Source organism: Scatophagus argus, chromosome 13 (genome assembly GCF_020382885.2).
Source record: "Scatophagus argus isolate fScaArg1 chromosome 13, fScaArg1.pri, whole genome shotgun sequence".
Taxonomy (NCBI): Eukaryota; Metazoa; Chordata; class Actinopteri; family Scatophagidae; genus Scatophagus; species Scatophagus argus.
Genome location: NC_058505.1, coordinates 5,519,129 through 5,546,930, shown reverse-complemented (window position 1 = coordinate 5,546,930; position 27,802 = coordinate 5,519,129). Strand labels below are relative to the sequence as shown.

The 27,802-nt window shown below is 41.8% G+C and overlaps 1 protein-coding gene across 8 annotated transcripts in view; it reads left to right on the top strand.

The window, feature by feature from the left end:
• The window catches only part of LOC124069664 (receptor-type tyrosine-protein phosphatase mu-like), a 138,855-nt gene that overhangs the window by 49,885 nt on the left and 61,168 nt on the right, over positions 1-27,802 (top strand). For all 8 annotated transcript variants that reach the window (XR_006845082.1, XM_046409017.1, XM_046409018.1 and 5 more), the window contains exons 6-11: positions 1,242-1,416; positions 6,845-7,138; positions 19,802-20,110; positions 21,536-21,645; positions 25,883-26,084; positions 26,873-26,975. Coding sequence is in view for 7 of the 8 variants with exons in the window: in XM_046409017.1 (XP_046264973.1) it covers positions 1,242-1,416; positions 6,845-7,138; positions 19,802-20,110; positions 21,536-21,645; positions 25,883-26,084; positions 26,873-26,975 (1,193 nt within the window). In the remaining variant the exon portion in view is untranslated. The remainder of the gene's footprint in view (positions 1-1,241; positions 1,417-6,844; positions 7,139-19,801; positions 20,111-21,535; positions 21,646-25,882; positions 26,085-26,872; positions 26,976-27,802) is intronic.

Sequence of the window (27,802 nt, the reverse complement as noted above, 5' to 3'; positions counted from 1 at the left end):
ACATTTGTAAGATCCAAATGACTCCAAATGGAGTTGAAGAAGATGATACAGCAAAAGTGCTTGGTTATATTTAACATGTTTAACCATAATTACAGAGGGTCAAATGTAAACAGTTACACCACAGCCACAGACTGTACATCCTCCTAGCAGATTTGAATTGCTTTGGCCTTTTAAATTGTACAGCAACAGATCTCAAACAAAGTTCTGGTTAACAGTTTGATCACAATTGTAAATCAGTGATGAGGTATATTAAATTGTTAGGAATTGTTGAAACAGTACTTACTGATTGTTTCAAGCAGTTTTACCTTTTAAGTCAAAAATGGGCCTTGTATTAGTGTAGAAATACATTTTCCTGTTAGGAGATAAACAAAACAACAGATACTGTTGAAGCGAAGAGGAAATGCCGTGGGTGGTTGAAAGCATGGAAACTGTTATCTTAATTCAGGAAATAAAAGACAGAATTATATACATGTTTAAAAGTTGGTCTCAGGAAATCTCTTTTTGTGTTTAAATCATTTTGGCAAATCCAAGCCAAGACATTCACACATTGCTTTGTTGTGCCCTTGTGTTTAAGATTTCACCTGCTCACCAGACCTCTGTGTCTGGGAAGGCGGGGGATTACGGTTGTTTCGGATCACCGCAGTATGGTTTTAACCTATATAGATGTTGGCTCTGTGGATGCTGTGTACTATATCCAGCACAACTGAGCTGCACAGCAGTCTTGAATTGACCTTGTTCTGAGCAGTGAAGGTAGTGCATCTGGCAGACATAACCCTGCCGGCTCTGCTGCTAAGCACACTGTCACACATGTGATCAGTGGGAGCATGACGCTGGGTAAAGGTCCTCTGCCAGGTACTCCATCATTTTAACAAACACGTCCTCATTAGCACAGGAGCTGGAAAACAAACATTAAGTGAAGTCCCCCGATGACAGTAATGAAGAAATATTTCTAATGAACAAATGTCCCCCATCTGCCTGCTGTGAGGGGTGACAGCTGGGGAGGGCCCACTGTGTTTGTGTGTGTGTGTGTGTGTGTGTGTGCGTGCGTGCATCCCTGTGTGATAAATGTATTCCTACTATCAGCCGCCGATGGGAACGATGGAATACAAACAAACACGTGCAAGAGCAGACAACAAGTACACTCAACCAGAGTTTCTGAAACACGCAAGGTCAGCCCACTTTGCTTATTAAACCTTTCCATTTTGAAAGCTCGCATGTGTGTTTGTCTCTGTTCCAAACAGGGCATCGGCGGACGGGAGGCCCCAATGAAGGCCACTAAACCTTGGAACAACCGGCGCTTCATAGGCACTTTCGACGTAGAGAACACAACCAAGGGCGACTCAGGCCGCTACCGCTGTATCGTCCACTCAGACAAAGGGGTCGGAGTGTCCAATTATGGAGAGTTAACCATAAAACGTGAGTACTGGTCCCAGAGCAGACACAAACACCGAATGAACACGGCACAAACAGCATGTTTTCCTTCCCTGTGACCTCTGTGCATACAGCAAAGTCAACAGGAGATAAACAGGAAATGCTGCGTGTTCGTGGATGAAAATGTCCTCTTAGGCGTTACTAAAAATACTAGCTTTTAATGTTGATTTGTTATCCAGAGGACTTTAATACCTTCCTGTGTAAAGGCTGTCCTTGACCGAACACGATTCCACCTAAAAGATCACAAAGGCAAGAGGCATCGGGGTTTACAGTAACCTCACTGATACTTCACTCCTGCAGTCATTTGATATGAATTTATGGAGTCATCTGAAACTAAATCCTGCAAGGCCTCACTTTCCTACAGCCCTATAGCCCGGTAATGGCCTCCTATATTTCTTCACCTCAATTTTCTCCCCGTGCTCTCAATTGAATTTACTGCCACGATTTTTTTCTTTTTTCTTTTTTCCTTTTTTTTTTTTGTCTCCGAGCTTTATGTGATTGATAGGTTTAATCCTAGCTGTCCAGATCGAGGTCTGTCAATCATGCGAGAATGGCTGGGTCCAGACACTGCAGAGTGAAGGGGGAGATAAAGTCTCACTGCCCGAGTGTATCAGTGGGTTTCAGTGGTGTACTCAAAGAAAATTTACTGACACACTGGAGGCACTCAAAACCACACTCGTGCATAAATTCAGCAACACAATCACTTGCACATCCTCCTCGCACTTTCACAGACTCGCTAGATGGCAATATTTTTGCTGATCGCCGCTTTCGGAGTGTTACTAGATATCTTTTTGCACAAGACAAACCAGTTAAGTGTAAAGTGCCTTTGTCATAAATATTTAAAATACAGTAATTTTCCACATTTAAGCATCAGGGAATCTTGTAATACATCCCACTTTAAATTCTGCAGAGATTTCACACCTCGATGACTTCGACATAAGCCAACGTCGTCGCAAGGGGGAAAAGAGGCGTTTTCACGGTTATAAGTGTCGCACATAAAAAAGCTGATATCTCCTCTTATCGTACCAGTCATAAAATAAGTGCTTAACCCTCCTAGCAATGTGTCTGAGTCGTAAATCCTCCTTAAATGTGTATTCACCGCATCCGTGACTCGTTTTTGGAGGAGTGACCACAGAGCAATTCTGTGGATTATGAGCCTGCTATAGTCAACACACCGCTTCCCCGACGCCCCCCGCCCCCCACTCCTCATTACCATACACTGCCTTTTTCTTCAACATGAGGAGAGTGAATGCTTGATTATCCCAGATAATCACTTCTGCTTTTCATGCCAGTATTCAGTCAGATTTATGTGCCTTTGTGTAAGTGTACTGCATGTATTTCCAGAGTGCCATACGGCTCGGCCCAGTGCAGCCCCTTCCTCGTGCCCCCCTTGTGGTGGGCTCTCCTGTAGTGCAGCCAGTGGTTCTGAAAGGGGGATAATTACTCCCTGTCTAAGTTCTGGCTCCTTTCTTGGCCTGGTTAGAATCACCTGGAGCCTACTGAGTGTTCGCTGAGCTCCAGCGTAGTATTCTGGGCTGTGTTACCTACTCGAGGCTGCCAAGCCGCGACCGTGTCAGCACTAATGAGAATAGCCACCAAAAATCGAAGGCTGGCCAGCCAGCCGGGCTCGTCATTTTCCTGTGCCCACCTCTTTTCCTATCAGGAGCAGATCAATTCTTTACTCACAGCAGCCCAATTAGGAAGAGTGTGCAACATAATGAGGACCTCTTGCATCTTAGCAAGAGAGGCTCCGTGGATGTAACGGGCAAATGAAAGAAGGATTTATTAAGACTCAGGTCTAACTAATCTAACAACACAGCAGAATGGCGACTCTTATTATTGTGGATTGTGTGGTGAATGGCAAATGGATGGCAAGGCGTGTGTGTGTGTGTGTGTGTGTGTGCTCATTGCATGTGCATGAGTGTGCATTTGTGCAATTGCGTCCTGGCAGGCAGACAGGTGCTGCAGCAGAGGAGGACGCAGCTGTCGCCAGGCCGTTTGCCTGTCTGGTCAACATTATGACAACAGCTGCTTGCTGACCCCCACGTATGGCCGCCACTGTCATCTGCGCACTGTCACCCTTCTCCAGCCAGCACAGAGCTCGCTTTGGAGCCCTTTGCCAAGCCTTACTGCTGCAAAGCTGCCTCACGAGGCTTAAAAACTGGGAATTGAGTTGTTAATATCCTAAAGTGTTCAAGCACTTGAGTGTATTTCACACCGGTAATCCGTTATTTCCAGTGCATCTACTATGACTATGAACAGAGGATTACTGCACCTGCAGGAATTATTTCATCACCATAAGCTGCTGTTGCTTTTGTGAAGCAGTAACATTTCAAAGTTAAATGAAATGCTTCTCGCTCTAATACATCATGCTGCTTAGTCGTATTGTTACAGAAATCTCAAGTCTCAAGTGATAACAGCAAAAATAGGATTAAGCAGCAGCAGAGACATTCGTGCATTACAGTGCACTGAAAAAACATATATAGAAATAGACTGATTAAATGATTCATTGATTGACCGATACCTTGCACATCTAAATTCCATAGTCTGATGGTGTCACAGGTGATACTTTAAGATAATACGAGAAGATGATTATAATGCAATGTAATGACTTTAGTTCGCAAGTTAGCAAGTTTGCTCATCCTGTGAACTCGTCATGTCTGAGTCAACAGCTAGAAACAAATTTTTAGGGCCATTTGGTCCTGTGTATCATCAGGTGTTATGACAGAATGAGTGTGTTGGCAAACGTGTCAATAAAATCTGGTAACAGCCTACGTGACACTTACCTCCTCAGAGGTAGGACTGTGACTTTTTTCTTAATATTTTGATTCACTTCGTCCAGACTTCTCAGTTTTGCTCTCAGTGTTCTTTAACAAAGTTCTTACTTTTATTTTTAATGAATCGAGATATTTAGATAAGTTACATCTTTTAATAGTACATGCTATCTGCTTTTCTCCAGATAAAAAAAAAAATACAATAAAGTCTGAGTTCTTGGTTTGCTGAAACTACTGAAGCTGTAAAACTCATTTTATACATTTAGCCTCTTTTGATGTTTTAAAATATTACAAATGCCAAATGCCATTAAAATAGCAGTATTTTTTAATTCACCATTCTACCATGAGAGATGGCATTACAGGGTGAGTCTGTGCTGCTTTCTGAGTATATTGCTACTTAACTCAGTTAAACCCCTTTTAAGACATGACAACAGACCATAACACCACCACCTCATTGTTCTGTCTGGCTCCAACACGCAGACTGGTGCACAGCGTGTCAAGCCCAGGAGAGGACCTGCTGGATTAGCTGGTTCACTTTAGGTGATGTTTGACAGCCACACTGGAAGCTTGGATTAGTGGGAGTTTAGGGACCTACGATGGAAGTCACCATGGGGTAACCATCTGCTAAGGAAGAGGCTCCAGTTCTCTGTAGGACACCTCTGGCTTCTGCTAAGGTGCCTGGAGACTTCTCCCTCTCCATGACAACTCCATGAGAAGCAACCAGGCGACTAATGGCATTATTCTGTTACATGTGTGTGCTCATTAGAGCCACTCACCACGGCCTCTGGGACGTGTACCTATTGTAGTGCACGACAAGGGTAGATTCCTAAGCAGTGCCTCAGCAGTGGGTCATAGCTCTTTGTTGACAATGTCAGGTTTTTGCTTGCACCAGGAGACACAAGTGTGCGACGCATGGAAGACATAACAATGGGACACAGAAGGTGGACAGGTTTTAATCTAATGTGTTTAGGTGGTATCTGGACAAGCTTCTCTTTGTTGAATATGACTTTAAAAAGTGAAGACAGAAGTATAGAACTTAGATCTTTACAGACATTAGAAGTTTCTAATAACACCTACCCTCAAATACTGTAATGTCCTTTTGCTTGGTTATATAATAACGCAATGCTGAAAATAACCCACAGTTGAAATAACTTGTCTGACATTTCAAGAAGTCTCATTAAGCCAGAAATGGCAGAAGGTTTAAACAAGATTACAGAGATATTGGTGATATAAGAGAAGAGGTAATCTTTAAGGTTGTCACTGAACATGTCTGAAAGAGATAAACTTGTACTGAAGAACTTGAGATTAAATTTCTGGCATATCCAAACGGTCACATTGAAGGTTCAAAAGGGCCCAGAAATTAATTAATTTTTAAGTGTTACACTATTTATTTTGGAGAGAAAAAAATGGCTTTCATTAAAAATGTTCACAATAGAGTCTGGAAATGTTTATTCAAAGACGGCAGTTTGCTGTCATTTAAAAATAAATTTATTTGTTTTGGTTGTGAAATGATTTTGTGAAGGTCTCTAAGTGTGGAAGATCTGCACATTTGTGCAGTGAGCCTGGCTGCGACAAAAGCTGTAAAGCTGTGATGAAGAAATCACCATACCGAGAATATTAAGAGTTTGATTATGAAATTGATGAGATATTTTGGCAATAGGGGGGTTAAAGATTTCAAAATGAAGGGAGCAAGTGCAATTATTTATCTGATCTGGGTACAGTGATTAAATCTCAGACAACCTCAAAGTATTTTAAATCCCGAATTGTTTACTAGCTGGCAGTCGTCTTCTTCTTCCCTGCCTTTGCGGGGCATTGCTGCATATCTTGACATTTTACTGCCACTTTTCGATCAGCTGGATAGTGTGAAAGCGGCAGCAGGAATACATGTGCGAAAAGTGTTCTGGACGTCTTAAACTCCGGTGAGACAATTGCACTTTAGATCAATTAAAAAGGATTTATGCACATAGAATGACTTTGCTCGTCACAAGAAGTGAAACTTGCACTTCCCAAAACATTTTTCTCGAACAATTCAGACAGAACATTCATATTTATAAGACATTCTTGACCCTTGGTTATTACAGTATCTGCACAACTGAAGTAATGGGCTGAATGAGCTGAATTGTGTTGTAAATCAATAATAATCAACATAGTAGTCATAGCACCTGTTGTGTTTTAGCAGTCATGAGCTGAGAGATTAAACCAGCTCCTGAATTAGATGAGAGAGATGACAGTTACAGTAGCTGTCGATTGTCAGAGGCTTTTCCATAGCCGTCCTTGATTTAAATCAATGTGTTACTGAGCAGGAGCACCACTTGCCAAGGTCTCGGAGCCTTTAGTCAGTGGACTAAACATAATGATGATGATGAGAGTCCTCACCGAGCAGGGACTATTGATTGTTACATGGCTCTTTCTAAATACCTCGATTACCTGAAAATGTGACTGTGCTTCAAGACAATTCAAATGGGGATGATTTTTAATGAGAAGAAGCTGATTTTCAGCATCGTGTTTGCTAAGCATTTAACCACTTTTTTCTTTTGGTGCTTTATAGACAAGTTAAATAATTTGCTATTGCTGTCTTCACTGTTAAATACTTGTGTCATAGTCATCTAACAATCTTAAAAAACTTTTTGTTTCCCTAGAGCCACCAGTGCCAATTGCACCACCTCAGCTAACTGCTGTTGGCGCCACTTACCTGTGGATCCAGCTGAACGCCAACAGCATCAACGGGGACGGGCCGATCATCGACAGGGAGGTGGAGTACCGCACTGTGTCTGGCACCATGTACGACCTGCAGCCCGTAGACAAGACCACGCACAAAATCGGCCACCTGGATCCAGACACAGAGTACGAGATCAGTGTTCTTCTGACCAGACCTCTGGAGGGAGGCACCGGAGCCCCCGGACCCCCACTGAGGGCCAGGACCAAATGTGCTGGTGAGGATAAAAATACCCATGTTGTAGATGTAGATGTGTATGTTGTATGAAGTTAATGGCTTTGGAAGTGAGCTGGAGCTAGATGGTGGATTGCAGAAAGTCCAGTCAAGTTGCTCCTGTGATGGACCTTGCAACACATCACAGTGGTTGACGAGTAGCCCTCTTTCAACTCCTGCTTGATAATTAATGACCCGTCAGTTGCACATCAGAGACGATGCCCAGGGAAGAGCAGTATTTTATATTTGGAGCTTTTCATATCTGTTACAAAATAATACAAAATTTAAAACCCCCAAAACACAGAAAACAACAACAACAAAAACAGCTTCTGCAAAAAATAAGTTTCCTGTAGGAACTTTTACTGTAACATTTTCTTCTAGGATATTAACTTGCCGGTGAGACACCTGTATAATTGGCCTAGGTGAAATCCAGTATGTGGTGTATGTGAGTGCTTTTGTGTGTGGGTGTGTGTGACTGAGCTACATCACAGTGCCAATAGGTGTTATGCATCTAGAAATAAGAATAACATCTCTGTTACATCTAACAACTATGTTCACTTTTGCTGTCACCACTTTGCACTGTTCCAACACAAAGATTGTCTGATGCAGAAGAGAACAAACGCGCCCATCTTGATTAAACAGAGAGAGAGATATTGGAATGTGTGTGTGTGAAAAAGAGTGGCAGTCAATGCAGTCCATTCATGCAGCAGTTTTTGCCATCACTAATTTACTATTTCAAACAAAACATCTAAAAAAGATTCGTGTTTTGTTTTTTTCAAATTGTCCCCTGCCTGCAATAAATTTCCATCAGTGCTCCATTGTTGGTCGGATCTCTGTTGTGTTTCCTCTAGAGCCACATAGCATTTGAGGCAAATAATTCCAGCTCATAATTGCCCAACATATATCTTTGCTATTATACTAAGGTGATTATTTTGCCATAGTAGATAAAGCGTTTTGTGTTTTTAATGTTTATACCTATAGATCTTCATTAAGACGTTTGGCATCTGGATATAGATTATCTCTTATGTGAGTATGTGTTCTATGGTGAGCACCTGGAACAGTTAGAGGCCTGCATACTCTTTACAACATTACATGTAACAAGAAAAAAAAACTCATTAACGCCTATGAACCAGTGGAAGAATAACAAGTTTAAGTAAACTCTCTTAACATCCCTTGTTATTTCGAACAGCTGCGTGTCACAGTAATTGATATGATTTATAGCTGGCTCCAAACGTACAGCTGAAAACTGCCCTGCCACATGGTTAGCTTCATAACTACTAGTTCATTCAACTTAATTCTCATTTCAAAATCCCTAGAAGCTTCCTAATTTATCAGCAACACTGACTGATATCATGTTTGAAGCAGAGTGCCACCCTAAATTTGGATCATTATATTGCAGCTGTACTGTGGGCATTCAGACTCAAACATGTATGCAAACACCTTGAGAACGCCTGATGATATTGTACAAATTGCCCTTCTCACAACATTAACCAGCTAAATTCCCATGCTGTACCAGGAAGCCAACTCGGGGAACAAAAATAAACCTACCCTCAGCATTTTCCCAGGCTAATGCTGTTGGGTGTCCAGTGAAATGCTGATGAAAATGAGATTTTTCCCCTGCCTGCCCTGGGTGTAACCCCCTCTCCCCACTGTGAAGGTCATGAGCTTATTCATTTTTAGTCTGGCTGATAGGGATGAATGGCCCTACCTGTGCAGCCTCCTGAGCAGGCCCGACTTCTGCAGGGGTCCTGCCCTCTTGGCCACCCTGCAGGCCACAGTCGGGGAGATTGATGGCCCCAGCACCTGAGGTGTGTTTGAGGAAGCAGCTCTTGATCTTGTCTGGCTCTCTGCTGGTCTTTCCCACTGACAGGCTGGGCCTCAGCAGAGCTCCTAATTGAACGGTTAAGACTCATAGGGCTGTGTGATACATCACTGTTGATACAGACAGGCCCAGAGACTCGCTTCCCATCTCCCTGCACTGCTGTCTGGAGGCGCTAATGAAAATCTGTGGGCACTTTAGATCACTGACTCCCACATAATTATTCACAGCCATGCCTTGGCCACTTTGCAAACTGAGAGCAATGTTTCTGATGACAAAGGATGTTTTAATTCAATCTTCTGTAAAATGGGGAACGTATAATGCAAGGATGCCACCGATTCAATTCAGAAGCAGGAGGAAGAAAGCGGAAGCCTTGAAAGGTTTTACTTTCCCATGACGCACTTTCATTACTTTCCTCGTCAACAGGATGGCTTTTTGATTGCTCGGGGGGGGGTTATTTGTGGCCTTCAAGTGTTTGGAGGAATCATTCCAGCAACATTTTCCTTTTGCAGATCCTCATGTACCGTCAATGTTGAATTTCACAGCTTGTTAACATTTGCTATTTTTCTTATTTTTCTGCTGGCCAAAATTACTCACCAAACATTTTTGAGGAAAAAGAGGAAAATATTTGGTGAAATTTATGTCTGTGTGAAGTTGTTTACCAGTTCTCCAAGCTTTTGTAAGTGCTGCTTTCAGGAAGACACTGCATTATCAGGTGTTGCCCTACGATCACAGCAGGGGCCCCTGAATTTCAGCTACACCATTTAGAGACCATCTCACACAGAGAAACCATTTCCAGCCCACACTGGGAAGGCAGAAAAGTAAGCCTTAAACAACTACTCCTCTGCAGTCTGAGTTGTACATTAGATCTGTGTTTGTGAAAAGTATTTGCCAGAGTTTTTCGATCTTTGTAATCTTTTGTAGCTTAAGACAATCAGAGACACATTTTGAACATAGTTCCAGTCCATCTTCCAAGCAAACATTTTGAATGTTTTGTTACTTCAGTAAAAGAGTTATTGTGATGACAGTTGCTAAATCAATTAACTTTTAATTATTTCGAAACCATCTGAAGTTGACTGAGCCAGAGTAAGAGGTGCACATGCATGTTTTTCACGCAACACTTGTTTTTGATGGAGCAAAAATAATTTCACACTAGTCTCCATGGTAGAAGAACAGTCTGTCCTGTGTGCCTCATCTCAACCCTTTGGCCTTTTCGGCCCCGCTGGCTCGCGGGCGCTTTGAAAATGGCAGTACATGATGTCCATGCTGGGTCCAAACACCTGCTCAGACTCGAGCCTCTGCCAGCTACACATCTCCATCTATAAGTTGTCTCCATCTGCGCTCCGGTGCCACGTGGGAGTAGTCTCATCTGTTTGTTTTTACTTTGCCATTCTGTTGCACTGAGTGCTATTAAACACAGAGGAGTCAGCGTTAATCAGAGATCGGCCCTCGCTTAAACACTCATTTATAATGGTGGAAAAGTAGGGAGGAGCTGCTCGATTATGTTCTCCCACACCAAGGCAAGTTATTTGCATTTAGCGTCCTGGTTAATTTGTGAAAGACCAGGTCTGTTTTGATGCAAATAAGAATGATGCTGATGCTTGGCAAGATGAAAAAGACTCAATCTTTCAAGTCCTAATAATTTAGCAGTGTAGCAGTGTCAAAATGTGATATGAACACATCATACACAGTGAAGAAAATGGGCTTCCAAACATGCTGAGGAATAAAACAAAAAAAAAGGAAAATTGTATTATCCTTATATGCAGAAAATGAAAATAAATTCCAAATATGTATTTAGAATACCTGAAACAGATGCCAGTGTTGCTGCAGGAAAACGCACAGATTGATAGTAAAGTGCATATTAGGTAAACTGTATTAGGACGGGTACAGTCTGTTAGTTATTCTAAATGGAGCAAGAAACAGGAACTCAGTTATGAAAGTGCTTCTGTGCAAATCTGTACAATCTACAGAAAACCATTACTGCCAGACCTTGAAGTTTGTGAATCACACACAAACTCTGGAAAGAATGTTGCTCTCTTCAATGAGCATGTTGGGCCTGAAAGAATCATATAAGCTGTACGGTTAACAGTTAAAAATCTGCCTCATCCTTCATCTCTTTTAAACCCGCCAAAGTAATGAATAATGTTAAGACCAATTTAAGTAAGTCATTCCTTTTTTTTCTGACATTGTTCAGTTGTCAGAAATGACTTTCAAAACTGAAATCTGCAGCATGAATTTTTTTCTCAGTGTTATTTCTTAATTTGTAAAGAAACCGTTCACTTTGACAGACAAGAAAATTTTATGACCTGACATACTGTAAGGACGCCCAGGGCTTTGTACCGCTTGCCATTCTCTGTGAGCATTCTTACTCATGTTGAAGATTTCGTTTCCAGGTTTGGTGTAAGCTCTGGTCAGCTCTGACGGATTCATTAAGAAGAATTCTGCATATAGCTGTTCAGCACAAAGACTGAGACACAAGTTGATGACATATTCTGTTCTGCTATCTCAAGATGTGGAATGCTATTATTAGTCTGCTGACCCGGTTAGCATGAGCTAAGTATTATATTATTATTATTAGCATTATACTCAGCTGCACTTGCACAGTGTATCTCACCTTGCCTTTTCTTATCCAACCAAGCCTTGACATTTTCTGAAGAAAGTTAGGATGATGATATATCAGCTATAACTGCTTTTTTTTTTTTTCTTCTATAGCATAATACATAACTGCAAATGAAATCGCCTTGGCGAGGTCTGCCCCTTTATGATGGTTGCCTTTTTTTTTTCTTTTTTTCTACAGCTCAGATTGAGCGTATCTCTTTATGTGGATCTAATAGGAAAGGAAATTGTTTTCCAGTTTTGGTGTGTCTAATTAATGCCATTGTTGCCTTGATACATGAATAGAAAGCCACTTCACCTTTTCATCTCAGATAACACTGGCCCGGTTTGTCATCAACAATAGCAGTGGCAGTCATGTGACCTATAGGGTTTATATATTGTGTGCGGCACGGTGAATGAAAATCCTTGGTTTGAGGCCCATTGAATGTGTGTTCTTTTGTCCGTCAGAGAAAACAGGGTAGATTGAGTTTGTGGTGTGCAGGAAGGTTAAAGGAGGACCAAAATAAAAGTCTTTTTATCACAGGCAGTTGGAAGTAGAATGGCGAATTGTGTTCTGTGATATTGGCTCCACAAAAGGTAAATTGTGTTCTTCTCAAGGACACATCTTCAAACAACTGCAGTTGGAGAGGAGAGAGACAAAGTGAGAAAGACTTCATTACTATTATTTCCCTCGTATCCATCATGCCATCCATCTATTCCCCAAACACGAAGGAAGGAAGGCTCTGACAACAGATGTGCGCAGACGATTCTCTGGTGACATCCATGTAAATTTGCTCTGTTCTTATTGTAAGGCCGCCTCTTCAGCTCCTCGCAAACAATTATCATTGAGGTTGTTTGTAACCTCAACTCTTCAGCCTCAGGAGAATGATAAATAGCTGTAGTTTAGTCAGTCTTGGCAAGATTCTTTTTTTCTGCTGTTTTTAAATTTAAACTGAAATGCTTCTCAAGGACTTTAAATGTTGCTATTCTTCGTCTTTAATTATTCATGCACTATCTGCTGTAATTTTTGTCACAGATTTTCTCCATCCTTTTGCTGAATTATAGATGTCCCATTCCTCTTGCTAGGCGTCCAGGATGCACTCATTCAGTCTGATTGTATAACTCTAACTCAAGAACATTTGTGCGTCTCCTCCTCGACCGAAGGGCAGAAATGTCAGGAAGACTAAGATTTATATCCTGTATCTCTCCACCTAGATAGCTAGATCTTTGATCTCATATATCTCCTAAGTAGGTGGCTCAGAAATTGTAGCAACCATTTCACAAAGTCAAGCGCTTCACATTGATTTACACTCTGGGTAACACCCTGAGTTGAGTGTGACACACGCAGAGTTTTGGCGACAAACGACAATGCCGCATGAGCCATCTGGGGAGTGTTGAAGTTGAAGGATCACCTTGGTAACCTCCCACTGTTCCTGTAGAGATTGCGTCCCGGTCTGTTAACAAGGTCTAGTGTTCTTCCCGTTTGTAAGCCCTAACCACAGGCTTTTTCCCCAGGAACCCGAACACAAAAGACAAAGCCTGGTCCCGTAGTGGAGATGGATGTTTTGGCATGTGAATGTGTTAAGACAGACGTGGGAGGTGGGGTTCAGTCTACCTGTCATTCTGACCCCAATCACCGCTCAGCATATTGGTGGAAACGAAATGAAAGATTGATTTAACCAGTTCCACCTCCGCTGCCTCTGCTCTTTCCATCTACTGGCTGTCCATTTGTTTTCATCGGGTTAGTGGACTCGCGCTTCCCTTCACCTTTTGCCCCTGAGGAACACTTTCTCAGTTTGTTCTTTAAATCCCTCCAAATGCTCAGTGATAGAAAAGATTATCTGCCGACATTACATACTGTACCTTACTGGAATTATTTATTCAATTTTTTAAATCAGAATTTTAGATACTGCAATTACAAAGGCAGGTGATTGTTTTTTGTTTTTGTTTTTCGAAGTGAAAACACTGCAAAGTGAAAGGAGCTAATTTGCTTCTTGTAAAAAAACAATGCTACTTTGCATCGCAGTAGTTACTTTGTCTCAATGCCACTAAATGCTGCCGTCATGATGAATAAACTGCAGAACGCCTTTTAGCTTTAGTGGGCTTTAAACTACTTCACTGCCCAGTATGGTGCGAAACATGAAGGAAGCAAGTAACCATTACTAATTCATGAAATTACTGATTCCAAGAAAATATAACGTATAAATAGATTTTCAGGCACGCTAGTGGAGCTGCTCATGGTGTGAGCAGTGTTTTCAAATGCTCTTTGTCTGCTTAAACCCCAGAGTGGTGCATTCGTCATCAAGAAGTGACCCACCTTCCTAAATAGGTCCGGCAGAAACACACACATTATGCATATGCCACTGAAAACTGAAAATTCCCTGATGTCCGTTTAGGATGAACATGCATACACCTGTTTAGAGATCACACACACAAAAAAAGGCCTCCTTCTCTCTTTGGATCTTGTTTCACAGTCATCAGTTGTTGTCTGCACATCCATGACTGAAGTGCAAATTGGAACTGGTCTAGGCTAAGACAACCTGACTTTGCAAAGGTTCATTTTAGGTGATTAAAAACTTGGACTGTAAGAAAGGGAATGAAACAGAAATTACCAAAGGCTTCAAACCGTTAAGCTGCGCCTACAGTCTGTTTCTTCAGAAGTGCTTGTCGCATGGTCAAATAGCTTTGGAAACCCACTCCCCCCGCACCTTTCTGACACTAGATTAGGGAGCAGCTGCACCATGTTATAAACCAGCAATTTGATAATCACACCCCTACTTCATTTAAGGAGGGGTTGAGCATCTGTTTTAGACAATAGCTCTAGCCACAAAATCATACACAATAAATTAGAAATACCAAAGGAAAGATTTTCACAGTGTCTGTATTTACGCATTTGAACTTGCTGGTTTATATACAGTACAGGGTCTTCGATTATTAACAAAGACAAGCACTGACTTCGTTTGACTTGTCTTGAGTCTTGTCATGCATCATCCTCTTGTGCTGGTAAGGGTGTATCTTACTCTCTCCGTCACGCTTTTGCTCTCCCTTTTTATTCAGTGCTATGAGAACGAAGGCATTCACCCATTCATCTCCACCCCTACAGCTTCGGGGGGGTTCATCAGACAAGGTGGCAGCCCAGCCTGGCCCAGCAATGGGCTCATTCTGTGGTTTCAATTCAATCCAGCGTGTGGCAGACCCCTCCGCCCCTCATCCTCACCCATCATGGCAGTCTCATTTATCACGAGGCCTATAAAGAAGGACTTGATAGAGTGAGGAGCGACCAGCACCATTCAATAAATCCTTGTGATTATCCACGCCTCCAAGGTATATGGGCAAAGCCTGTGTGTGTGTGTGTCCTGAGCACTTGGGCATTTGTCTCTGACTTTGTAATGCGTGTAGAGCGCCATGTTAGAACACAAAAGGTCCATGTACAGTGCCCTTAAAGTGCTATCAATTATAACATGTGTACACACGTCAGTCCCAAGGCCTCGTTTGACTTGTTGCTTTTGATGGCGACACAATCCTTGGCACTTCCACCCTCTCCCCTCCTCTGTCTTAGATTTCTTTCTCCACCCAGCACCCACCACCCACACATGACTCCTGCCATCTCTCCCTCTTAACCCCCTCCCACCTCTCTTTCTCTTCCCCCAGAGGATTGCATAGAGGAACACTCTAGGAGGGTGATGGAGCTTTGATTGTCGGTTATCAAAAGCTATCATTACGGCTCGCTTCTGCGGGATATGAAAATGATTTCCTAAGTATAAAACCCATGTCATTACCTCAATGGCCTCAGTACTATCACTGAGATGTAATAGAAAGAGGCAAACAAATGTGCTCACCTCCCAGCCCGCCCAGCTCAAACAGAACAGAGTGAATAACACACAGCAATGGAGAGATAAGTGATGGCAATACCAGGCTTCACTGCCTAGAATGGAATACTTTACATGAAAGCAGCCCTCTGACCAGGATTTAATCTTCGCTGTTGTCATGTTGTTTTGGCACTGTCTACAGCGAAGGTGCTTGCATGTGACAAGCCCCGTCTGACATTCTCCAGCAAAGAATCAGACAGTCTACATGCCATCTTGTGAAAGTCGAGGCATTTCTTTTTTTTTCATCTCCAAACAACAAGGCTTCCTCCTCCTCCTCCTACTTGAACCAAGCGCCGTTTCATCCTGATGAGATAGCAAGCAGGCTCAGGAGCCACATTGACTTGACGTTGGTTTCTAATCATTGAGGAAGTACCCCCCCACACCACCACCACCATCTCCCCCTCCACACCTCCTGATTCTGTTTGCTGAGCAGGGAGATGGAAGTCTATGCAAGCACAAGGCTTTTTCTGCCCTTAATCGATGTGGATCTGATAAAGATCGTGGTTCTCTGAATGACTTGTGCGCTGTGAAGCCTGAGGAAGATCTGATAAGTGAATCGTTCTTCTGTACATATAGCCAGTAAGCTGTTGAGCCAGATCTGTGCTGCTGTGCAGGTATATGGATGCTCCTTTACATGCATACAGCCTTAAACATGTTAGAAAACTGTCCCCCTTATAGCCCCCCACACCCCAAACCACCACACACTTGTCTCGCAGTAAAGTGGTTGAGCTCCGGACATGCCCAATTTGTTTCCTTTCATCCAGGACTAATGTCCTGCTCTACCCAGGGGCTAAGTGCACTATTTGAAGCCCCCTCCAGGACAGACGGCTGCAGCATGCGGTTATTTGTTGTTGTTTTTTGAGGTTTTTTTTCATGTTTTGAGAAATCATGTTATCGCTAGAGCTGCAGTGGCGTGCGTGCAGGGCACATTCAAATGAACAAGAGGCAATAATGTGCTGATAAGTTCTAAAAACATTATTTAAATGTCACACTGTAATGACAAAAAAAATCGCTAATAGTTCTATGTAAATGTCAAATTCAAATTATTCAATTACATCGGCAAATGTGGAGCAGGTGATAATTTGTCCACTGCTTGGAATACCAATCTGGCTCTCGCTTGAGCTCATTCTGTGTGCCCTGGCGTAAGATAGACCTCAGCAATTTCCTGCTCCAAGGGATGCTTTCATAGCCATTATTATAACTCTATCCCACTAGAAATATCTGCCATACTGGAGAGATATTAGAGTCATATTTTCACTACTTTCACCCCAATGTCGCCCTCAGTGTGTGATAGCTTGTGAGAATTGCTAAAAATAAATGGTATGGATTTCAAGAGATAGCCCTGTTATTCCTTGTTGTGATTTGTGCTTGTGCTTTTGATACCTAGCATAACCTAGCAGTCACAGTAGACTGGGGTAATAAGCTCATCTCATCAGCTGTCATTCATGGGCCTATGGGCCTGTTTGAAAATGGCTGCATAGCCTGCATCTATGCACGGATGGATTTATAAAGGATATCAGCCGTTCAGTACGACCCCGCTCATTTCAGATTAAGTGGGGGTACAGGATGCAGGCTGTTTTTCTTTTTCACTTTGCTCTGTCTTCAAAGTCAACCATGACCAATGGATGAGGCCCCTTTTTGTTCACAAAAACAGATGATGTCATTCTGAGTCATGGGGTACAAGTTGAGATTGGGCGTCCGCCACAGATCGTCACATTTAACTGCCTCCCTCAGACAGCTGGCATTTGCACTACAGGGAGCCAATGGGGCAACAAACAATTAGCCTTTTCTCAACAAAACTCCAGGGAGAGGCTGTGGGAGAATCATAAGAGCTCTTCACTAAATGGCCAATGTTTCTTTATGTACCTCCACTATCACTGTTAGCATACTAACTAAAATATATGTGTAATGTTCTTACTACATGCCAAAAAGTGGAATTTAAAAATAGTCTATTTCATTTCTCAATTATATTTTTCCCAGTTGATTCTTGCTGGCATCTCTCCATTGGCCAGAATTACGGTGCAGTGGACATTATTTGTGATGTTCCACAAAGATGTGAGTGTGACATTCTCCTTGAACGCTCCAGAAATGAGGCTTCCTCCAAGCCGCTCGTGCACGTCTGCTTGAGATTCACACTTTGGTGCATTTGTCACTTTGAGAGCATCCAGCTTAATTTGATTTCTGTGCCTGGCCACCCTGCAATTCTCTGTGCTTTTAGTGTAACCGTTGCCTACTGAGTGCGGCCAACAGATAGTTCCGCAAATAAGGGGGTTTAAACTTCTATTTTCTGGATGGCTTTTCCAGCATTGCAACCTATTTGAAGAGGCCTGTTTTCTGTCATCGAGTTATTTCCAGTTCTGTGTAAGAATCTCTCTTTTTTTTTCTCTTGGTCTGATTACCTTTATTTAAAATGGCGGCTCACTTTGTGAATTTTTATGTTTATTCCCATACTTTAGTTTGCGAGTAGACGTAAATTGGCTTGCTCATTGTCTGTTATGCTGAATATTTGACTCCACAGCTAATTCCTTTGAAAGCATGTTTTAAATATCAGTCTCCACCAAAGATGAACATTTCTTTCAGATTTTAACAATCACAGGAGGTCAGAGAGAAGAATATTCTAAAATATGTTATATTTTCTTCAATTATTGTTTAAATTGTTATAAAAAGCTGATAGACATAAAATCCCCTGTCAGGGTTTTTAGTGTTTTGTTGTGTTCTGCAGACCTATAGTGACAAATCCTCCTTGTAGAGAGGCTAATTGCTTTTTTATTTCTTTTGGAAAGATGCTTTTACACTTTCAGGACATACTTTTTCATTTTTAGTCCTTAGTGTATGCTTTATGTACTGTGTGCTGAGCACTGATATCCCCTTACCCATCTGTCTTCCACAGCTCTTCCTCTGCCTCCTTCAGGCCCTTCTAATGTTATTTCATCTGCTCTGTGGAAAAGCAGGAGAGATCACATCCGTTGTTTCTCCTTGTGAGATCTGAAGGTGTTCCATCTTTCATTCAACTAGCAGGCACTTTTATTTTTCTCTCACCGCAGTTATTCTTGCATTTTCCTTTCTCACTGGTACATGCTGCTGTCATGTCACATGTCATTATCCAAATCCGGGAAAAAACATTTCTCCTTGTAGTTTTTCTGCGGTGCTACACAATACTGAATGGGTCGACCATTATCTTTCTATAGATATCCACTAAACAGTTGAGCAAAACCCACTTATATTTATGACACATGCTGTGTCATAAATATAAGTGGGTGTCACTTTAAAAGGTTGCCAACTGTGTTGTTTGTAGTTTTTTGCTTGTTTGTCGTGTTGTTTTACAGATTGCAGAAATGAACAACATGCTGGAGCTCCAGTCCAGTCACCCCACCCAGCCCTACCCCTATGCACCTCCAGAATGTTAAACATGGCTGCCATGGCTGCCTCTGAATTGCTGGACTGTGTCTCCTGGGGAACAGGGAAATTGAGCCCTGGCTCTTCCTAATAGGTGGTAAAGTGTTAAGTTCCAGAGAAATGGACTGCGAATTTAACCTGGAATGGAAATTGATCCCATTACCTTGTGCTTGGGCTGCTTTCCTCCCGTAGGTAGGAGAGGCAGAGAGAGAGGGGGGGGGGGGAGGTGGAGAGGTGGAGGGGGTGTGGGATGAGCAGAAGGAGAAAGAGAGGAAATAGAAATGTGGGAGCCACAGAAAAAGAAAGGAGAAATGGAGAAGGGGAATGGGAGGGAGAGGAGATAGACGGAAAGGGTAGAACGAGGAGAAAATGGAGAAAGTGGGAGAGAAAAGGCAAGGAGACACAGTGTATGTGATTAGAGGTGATGGGATGGCAGTGGGGGTTGTGTCCTGCCTCGATTGACAGGCCGGCTGACTCTGTATCAGTGTGGTGCTAATAGCTGACCGCCACTGGGCGAGATGGAAAAGAGAGAGGAGAAGGCAGAGGACAAGGTAGAGGGAGCAGAGCAACGGCACGCTCTGAAGGGATGATACACCTCCTGCTGAGGGTTTCCACCAACAGACCTGTGGTGTCTTGGTGTGTGCAGCTGCTGTGAGACTGAGTTAGCAACGGTGATGGGATGAGGCAATGCTCAGTATCGGGCCGTGGCTTTGAAATTCTAAAATATTTTCTGGAAATATGAATCCCAAACAGAGGAAATGGCATTTCAATATGAAAAAAAGTATTGACTGGGTCTCAAGTGTTATGAAAAATCTGGTGGTAGATTTTCTTTGACTCAAAGGAACACCACCTTCTCTGTGCCCTGGCATAAACCTCAGTAATTTTCTTGATTTTGTTCAAACTATCTTGCGCTACCTGCCATTTCATATGGCCTAATTGATTGTCTTGATGTATGCTCACGCTCCTCTCTTTCCGTCCCTCCTGTCAGAGCCCATGCATGGCCCACGAAGGCTAGAGGTGGTGGACATCCAATCCAAGCAGGTGACAGTGCGCTGGGAGCCTCTGGGCTACAACGTGACCCGCTGCCACAGCTACAACCTGACCGTCCAGTACCGGTCCAGGGTGGGCGGCAAGGAGGAGACCCGGGAGGAGGTGTGTTATGACACCCAGAGTCGCGATCCTCAGCACACCATCCACAACTTGACACCCTTCACCAACCTAAGTGTGAAGCTGGTGCTTCGCAACCCAGAGGGGGTCATGGAGAGCACAGAGCTGGAGGTTCAGACTGATGAGGATGGTAAGTGTGATGCAGGGAGGTGTGACAGACTGATCCCAGATTAGATGTTTATACACTGGAAGGCAAATGTCTGTGCGTTTTCAGCACATTTATAGTTTTAAAACCACCCTGGAAGGATTTCTGTTTGTGCCTAAGTGTCAATAAATGCACCTTAACAGTTCTCTAATTTTTGCATACAATTCCACTATAACGGTCATAAATGCAATATCAAGCTCATGAAAGTGTTAATTAAGGATTTGTAATAATAGCTTTTTCCCAGGACGTCAAAATTAAATAAGTTACTAACAGAAAATAAAACTGAAGATTCACTTTTTCATCAGCTGCAAGTCTTTTCCAGGGGCTTATCTGTTCTACCATTTTACCTGGCAGTTTAGAGGATAATTAAGAGCCTGCCCTCCAACAGCAGATATGCTATATTATCAAAGTTGCAACATGTTGATCTTTGGGAAGCTCAGATAATTCTCACCTGATTATAAACAGCCAGCACAACTTTTGAATTTTCCAAATACTTTTCAGGAGAGCACAAGGAGTCAGACATCGAGCCTCTGTGTGTCATATGCTTGTTTCACCACCTTCAAAGATGAAAGCTCTTATGTGTTGCCTCAGCAGACACAGGAAATGAACTCAACAGAAGTCTCAAGGAGCCCCGGCCGCCAGATAACAAACAGGCTCAGCTGACGAAAAGAGCCTTGTCATGTCTGTCTCAGATATCTGTGGTCGGAAACTTGAAAGCGGCAACTGTTTCTCACTCTCTGTCTGCTGCGTGTCTGTGGATCTGTGTGTTTAGGGTCTCATGGGAACAAGTGTACAGACAGGGTGTAGCTGTAGTTGCATTCTTGAAGATAAATGTCGAGAAAAAAAAAAGAAACAACCCAAAAAACAGACATCTCTACATCATTGTGTTTCGCCTACAGAATGAAAGCAAATCACATGAGAGGTTAAAGGATCAGATCTCTTTGGCAGTACATCAGTACAAGTAAACATAGCAGAAAGATTAAGATTCTCACTATTCCCAAGGGGTTACTAGTTCATCTTTGTTTGCAACACATTTTTATCTATGTGGAAAAATGTTCAGTTTTGCTGTAAAACATATATCAGTGAGTGTGTTTTGAGGGACAATGACTTCAAATAATCTTGTCAGTTCCTGCTAAGATGTGTTTGACTTTGGCTCGAGGGCCACTTGAGTACTGTAGGTCCTTGAAAAGCTCTTGTATTGATTGGTTTATGCACATCATAAATCATAATAAAAAGGAGAAAGTGCTTTTGTTCAACATTTGTTGACAGCTTTTATCTTGACGAACATGCCCGTCAATATGTATCCATGGAAATCCTACCGTGTACCTCCTTTTATAAATATATTTCTACCTTGAAAATTACTTGTGTGCCACCGGTTTTGAGAAATCGGTCTGTGATTATTTGCCACAGTGCCGGGAGCTGTCCCTCTGGAGTCCATTCAGGGCAGTGCCTATGAGGAGAAGATCATCCTGAAGTGGAGAGAACCAGCGCAGACTTACGGGATCATCACTCAGTATGAGGTACAACCAAACACTGCAATTAGCAAAATGTTGAGAGGTATTGATCATCCTTTTTAGTACTAAACAGACTTACTTTGAGTATTAAGCTGTTTTGTCTCCCACACCTCTCTGTGTCTTTTTGTTTTCCACAGCTGTGATGGGCTATAGTGTACAGCACTGTCAGAGAAATGTTTGAATTGATTTTTTCATCATGTGAATCACTTTTTTTCTCATCCTTGGGCTTGGGAATTGGGTGCATCTGCCAGTTTGTTGACAGTCATGACAAGAAAGAGATACAGTATTTCATAAAGTGGGATTACAAGTTAAACCATGCATCTTCAAGTGGTTTTTAGGAAAACATGCTCCACAAAACTGGTTCATATAAGGTGGAACTGAGCCTCCACGGAAACGTCTTTGTTCAGACAAACTTGGACCTGGTCAAGTTAGTTTTTCATCTTTGAATCATCTCCATATACAGATTATTTGCTTGGTAACTTTCTTTTAAGTTTTAGGTTTCCATCTTAGAATTGTTAACTAACTTGTAGCACTTCTGATAGAGATTTAAAAACTAATTTATTGACAGGGCTTGAACCCAACTTGATACGATTATAAAGGGAGCAAATAGAGTCGACAGCAGAGAATTCAGCAGGATGAGTTTAATTAGTTATTATGCCAGCTTAGCTCTAAATTATAGCTGTGGAACAGCTTAAACCTGAATCAATTTGTTAGCTTCACGCCAGCCAATGTGTTCAAAATAAGCACAGCTTGTTTTTTTCTTTAGCGTCCTTTCTGAAGTACCGCCGCAGTGTGTTTCACTGTTGTTCTTTGTTTTACTTGGACAGAATCAACTGCCAAAGTGCCGTCATCCTCTGTCCTTCGACACACGAGCAACCTCTGAGGAAAATATAATCTGCGAAACACACCTCGAACACATATCACGATCTACTACCAAGCAAATGTTGACATAAGGCTCCTCGCAGGCCCTGGCAGCTTTCTGTCTTGAATAATAGAAACAGTCTCCACACACACACACACACGATGTATGTACACATTGATCTTTACCAGCTTAAGGTGGAAGTAATCCTCCAGCCTTTGCCACAGATTGATTCTCCTCTGTTGATTCTCCCTTTTGTCACCATTTGCTCACGCTTGATATTTTGACTAGGTTAGTAATCATTGACAGGACTGTTTATCACACGAAGAGAGCAGATTGAAAGTAAAAGCAAAGGCTATCAGGGTCGTCGTACAGGTTTCTCCATCTGCTGCCGTGACGTCAGGCGACTGAGGCGAATGAAATATGAAATGGATATTCTCGCAGCTGCACACAGACATTTCTGTCAAAGCAGGAAAATCCTAAAGAATCATAACAAGGTCCTGTTTATTCAAGTGTGTGTAGTGCAGTGTTGTGTACTTGTGCACTTAAAGGTGCTGGCAGAGTGCAGGAAAACAATGTCTATAAAAGCTGCAGCTTTAACGCACACTTAATCACTTTTAGAGCAACATGTTTCAGTCGTTTATCTTTTTAAAATTTCATGGTACAAGCAAAAGCATTTAGAGCAAATGCCGTGGTTTGCATTGCCGCTTCTTCATGTTCACTCATATTTATGTTGAAGCAAATGTGTTTCACTTATAAAGTACCCACTCTGGGCTATTATATTCATGCACTGCAGCAATTACTTCTGTCTGTCTCTGCCTGGAAAGCCATTACGGTGTAGTGATGTGGTTTTAATATACAGTAAAGAATCATTATAGTTTCCCCAACATCGTCTGGAATCGCTGGTTCTGTTTTAGAGGAAGAAAGAGGATTAATGTTCATCTGAAACATGGTGACAGATGAGGAGAATGTAACAAGCCAGCAGCTTGCTTCAGGTGTGTTCCCCTTACACCACCACAGTCTGTTTCTCTGATTTAAGAAAGTAACCGACAATGTATTCTGCTGGTATTCCCCAGAAGTTGTTTCTTACAAGTCAGGACCTTGCTTTGATTTGACATTATCAAAGGACTCAGAGTGAAATATATCTGACAAGATGTGATATCAAAGAGATTTCGGCTCTGTTCCTTTTTGACCGAGCTCTGTGAATGCTATTTTATAGAAAACTTTGCAGAAAGATAGGAGCCAGCATCTCTTTAAAAAGCACACAGCAGATTTTCCATATGTCTCGTGTTCATCAGTCATATTTAGTGATGCTAATTAATTATGAAGCAGCATTTTGTTTGTCATTGCGGTAAATAAAAGCTGTGCATCCACTACCTTTTAGGGAAATGGCTGCTATTACCAAAATAAATTGAAATTCAGAGAACCAAGGGTACTATTAAGTCATGCTGTTTCTCTTGAAAGCCACTATTCTTATAAAACATGCAGCCTTTTCAAATAGCTTAAATTTGGATTATTAATATTTACGGTAAGTCTGCCTAAGAAGGATAACAGTCTTCTTCAGTTGAGAATGTTAAGTAGAGTTTACGTGGGTTTAGGTGTGGTTTTTTTTCCACTCCTTATTTTATGACAGGAAGCAGTATAGAGCATCTTTCATACCTCTCTTCATTATTTTACCAATAAAGCTGCCAGAGATTATATGTGTATTTGCATTTTATGAGTGCTTCAGAAATTTGACATTTACCTCCCTCAGATGCAAAAATATAAACCACTGCCTTTTAAAAAGCTTAATACCAGATCGAGCAATAGTTACAAGCAAGCCAAAATTAATTCGCTCAAATATTCTTTTTATTTTTCTATTATTTTTCCCGTCAGAGACATTAAAATTGTAAAAACCTGTCCATGTGCCCAGTGTTGACAAGTCATTTCAAATTCCTCTCCCTGAAATGTTGTGATATAGGATTTGGCATCACAGACTCATTTCACAGACAAAGACTAAATGAGAAGGCCTCGAAGCATTTCAAAAGTTGATGGACACAAATTATGCAGCACTCCTAACTCTCTTTGTATTCCATAATTGGAATTATAATGGAGGTTTTCCTTTACAAGGAGAGGCATTTTCTTAAAGTGCGACTTTACTTTATTCAAAATGGATATTAGCAAAAACACTCACCTTAATGCTCCCCTCCAGAGCTGCCTGTGCTTATTAATGGAGAAGGAATACATTAAGTGTATTTCCTATCTCCTTGAAACCAAAAGCCTGCATCATCTTGGTTGAAAAATATTACGCACCTCCGCTTTTACAGAAGAATCTGACCACTGCTATGAGAGAGCTCATCACCACGGACCTTTTGTAACTCACTAATTCTGGAAATGCTGGCATGAAGCCTCGCTGACATAAATTCAGCAGCTCACACGTGAAGTTATTTTCTCAACACATTACTTTTTAGAGATCGCTCTGTGGCATTTAAAACCGATTTAATACCTTTGTTGTTTTGGACCACATAATGCAAGGTGTTTTTAATATTTTGGTGGTGTTTTGGGGCTAAATGCTAATGTATGCATGCTAACGTGCTTGTAATCATAATGCAGATGTTAAGTGTTTTCACGTTCACCATCTTAGTTTAGCATATTATCATGCTAACCTTGGCTAATTAGCATTAAACATAAAGTCCAGCTGAGGTTGATGTGAATAATGTTTTTGTCAGTATTTGGCCATACACCAAAGTAAATTAAAGCAAATAAAACTTTCAGCTGAGAATGGTGCCAAATTGAAAGCTATGGGACCAATAAAATTATTATTATCAGTTTATCCTGTGAAAAACATAAGTGCCTGTACCAAGTTTCATGGCAATCCATCCAAAAATTATCTTGAAACTTCACTCAAAAGTGTACATAGGACTTATCTTCTAAGAGTTTGTTTTACACTGCTGAATTTTTTTATTTCTGATGTAGTGCGTGAATATGCCATTTGATGATTGAATATTCTAAATATTCTTTTTGAAGAGCCATATTGTCCAGCCCTTTTTGCTCTACAGCTACTGAATTCCATTCACTTATAAAAGTGTACCTAATTAAGCCAGTTATTCATAAGCATACACACAAAGAAGTACAACATAAGACTTTTTCAAGTCCTGTGGCTTTTGGTAATACCACGAAGTGCAGTAGGGGAAAGAGATATGGGGGGGATAATTCTTGCTACCCTGAGTGGGATACAAAATCTCAGCACAGAGTGTACAGTAAATGCTTCAGCTTTCTGAGCCACTTGGATGCCTCCAACATAAAACATTTTCACTGAACGAATACAAATCCTCCTCAGCCAAAGGAAGCTCAGTGTGGAGTACCAGAGGTCACGATCAGAATATTCATTTTCTTCCTTCCTAGATCTCCTACAAGGCGGTGAGCTCTTTTGACCCTGAGCTGGACCTCTCCAACCAGAGTGGGAAGGTAGTGAAGCTGGGCAACGAGACCACCCACGTGTTCACTGGCCTCTACCCAGGCTCTACGTACTCTTTCACCCTGCGTGCAAGCACAGCCAAAGGCTACGGCCCTCCTATCATCACCCAGTTCACCACCAAGATTTCAGGTCAGCGGAGTCAACAGCATGGCCAGTTTGTGTGTGGATGATGTCAAATGAGTGGTGTACCGCTCGCTGTTGCTGGAGGTCTTTATGTCCAAATGTGTGAATGGAAAATCGAACTCAGCCACAGTTAGATAGCAAGGGTTTTGCTGTACAGATATCATTCTTTTGTCTCAGAGGATACATCCTATTTGTCCGCTATCCCATACATTAAATCAAATTACAAAAATCCATTAATATCGTCAGCATATATATATATTATATATATATACATATATACCCTATATTACTTCAAAAGCCTCATCATTGAACCAGATTGATGTCTTGATTAATTAATTTCCGTGTAACTTGATCTGGCTATTGTATTTAGATTTAGCAATTATTTTAGCAATTAATTTAACATTTGCAAATGCTTAATTGGCCATAAACCATGGCTGGTTATACTTGGGACTGATTTAGGTGATGATCATTATTGAAGTTGTTCATTTTTCTTACTTTTCAGAGTTTCTTATTCTGATACTTACTGATACAATTTCATGACTTTCTTCTGTGATAGCAGCCTATGTTACACTTGTCTGTTATTGCTACATTAGTGATTAAATTATGGTGCTTCAAAGGCAAGCGGCAGTATATGCTCTGTAAAGGTGAAAGAAACAGGCCTTGCTTTTTCTCTGTTTACTTCCGAGCTGAATGACTCCATTTACAAGGTGACTTGATGCTGGCTCAAACTGAACTGTCTTGGACTCTGCTTTGCAGCTCAGTAAAACCACTCTCTGTTCGGTTTTTCCCATCAGCTCCTTCCATGCCGGCGTATGACCAGGAAACCTCCCTGAACCAAACAGACAGCACAGTCACTGTACTGCTTAAACCTGCCCAAAGCAGAGGTGCACCTGTGAGGTAGGCTCTCACATTAAAGACTCACACACAGCACACCACAAAGTGAAAATAACAAAACAGCATATTAGAGCACAAGGAACGTCTATCCGCAGCAAAAAATTATCAAAGCGCTTGTGTTTATCAATATCCCATTGTGAGGGAATGTTGCCAGGGAATTCAGTATCTTACTGTACGTGTCTCATTTTCAGAGCTTTATTTGTTTGTGGTTTTTGATCCTGTGAAAAAGAAGCACAGCCTTTGAAGATGAGATCACAAAACCTGCTGCAGCCAAGACTGGCTTCAGGATCTTTTCCTTTCCATGTCTTTTATGTGGCGGGCTGCCCACCATGAGCCACCATGGCCTTCTGGGGAAGGAATTTTGCTTATTTGATGCTGCACATTTATGAAGGGAGCAGTACGGCTGCTCTGTTTTAAATGCCAAGTTGTAGAGCAAAAGTTTTCATTTTGGTTCACCCAAGGCCACTGCGGGCTTCTGACTGCTTGCTCTGTCCGTCTTCTCGCTACAAGCAGTATTAGTTGTTGAGCTACCGCTGAGCAACCTTCACTGAAACAATTCCTTTCTTCAGGTTTCATCCTTGAGTACCAAAGTAATTTCCTGACATCAAGTTTTATTGTGGTTCAAGTGTTTGTTTGTTTGTATGTATGTGTGGTGTGTGTGTGTGAGTGTGTGTGTGTGTGTGTGTGTGTGTGTGTGTGTGTGTGTGTGTGTGTGTGTGTGTGTGTGTGCATGAAGTTATGACACTGGCTACATCTGGAGACAAATTTCAGACTGAACACGAGTTGGTTTGTCCAGCTGGGGACAAAAGCCATGTCCCCATAAGGAAAAA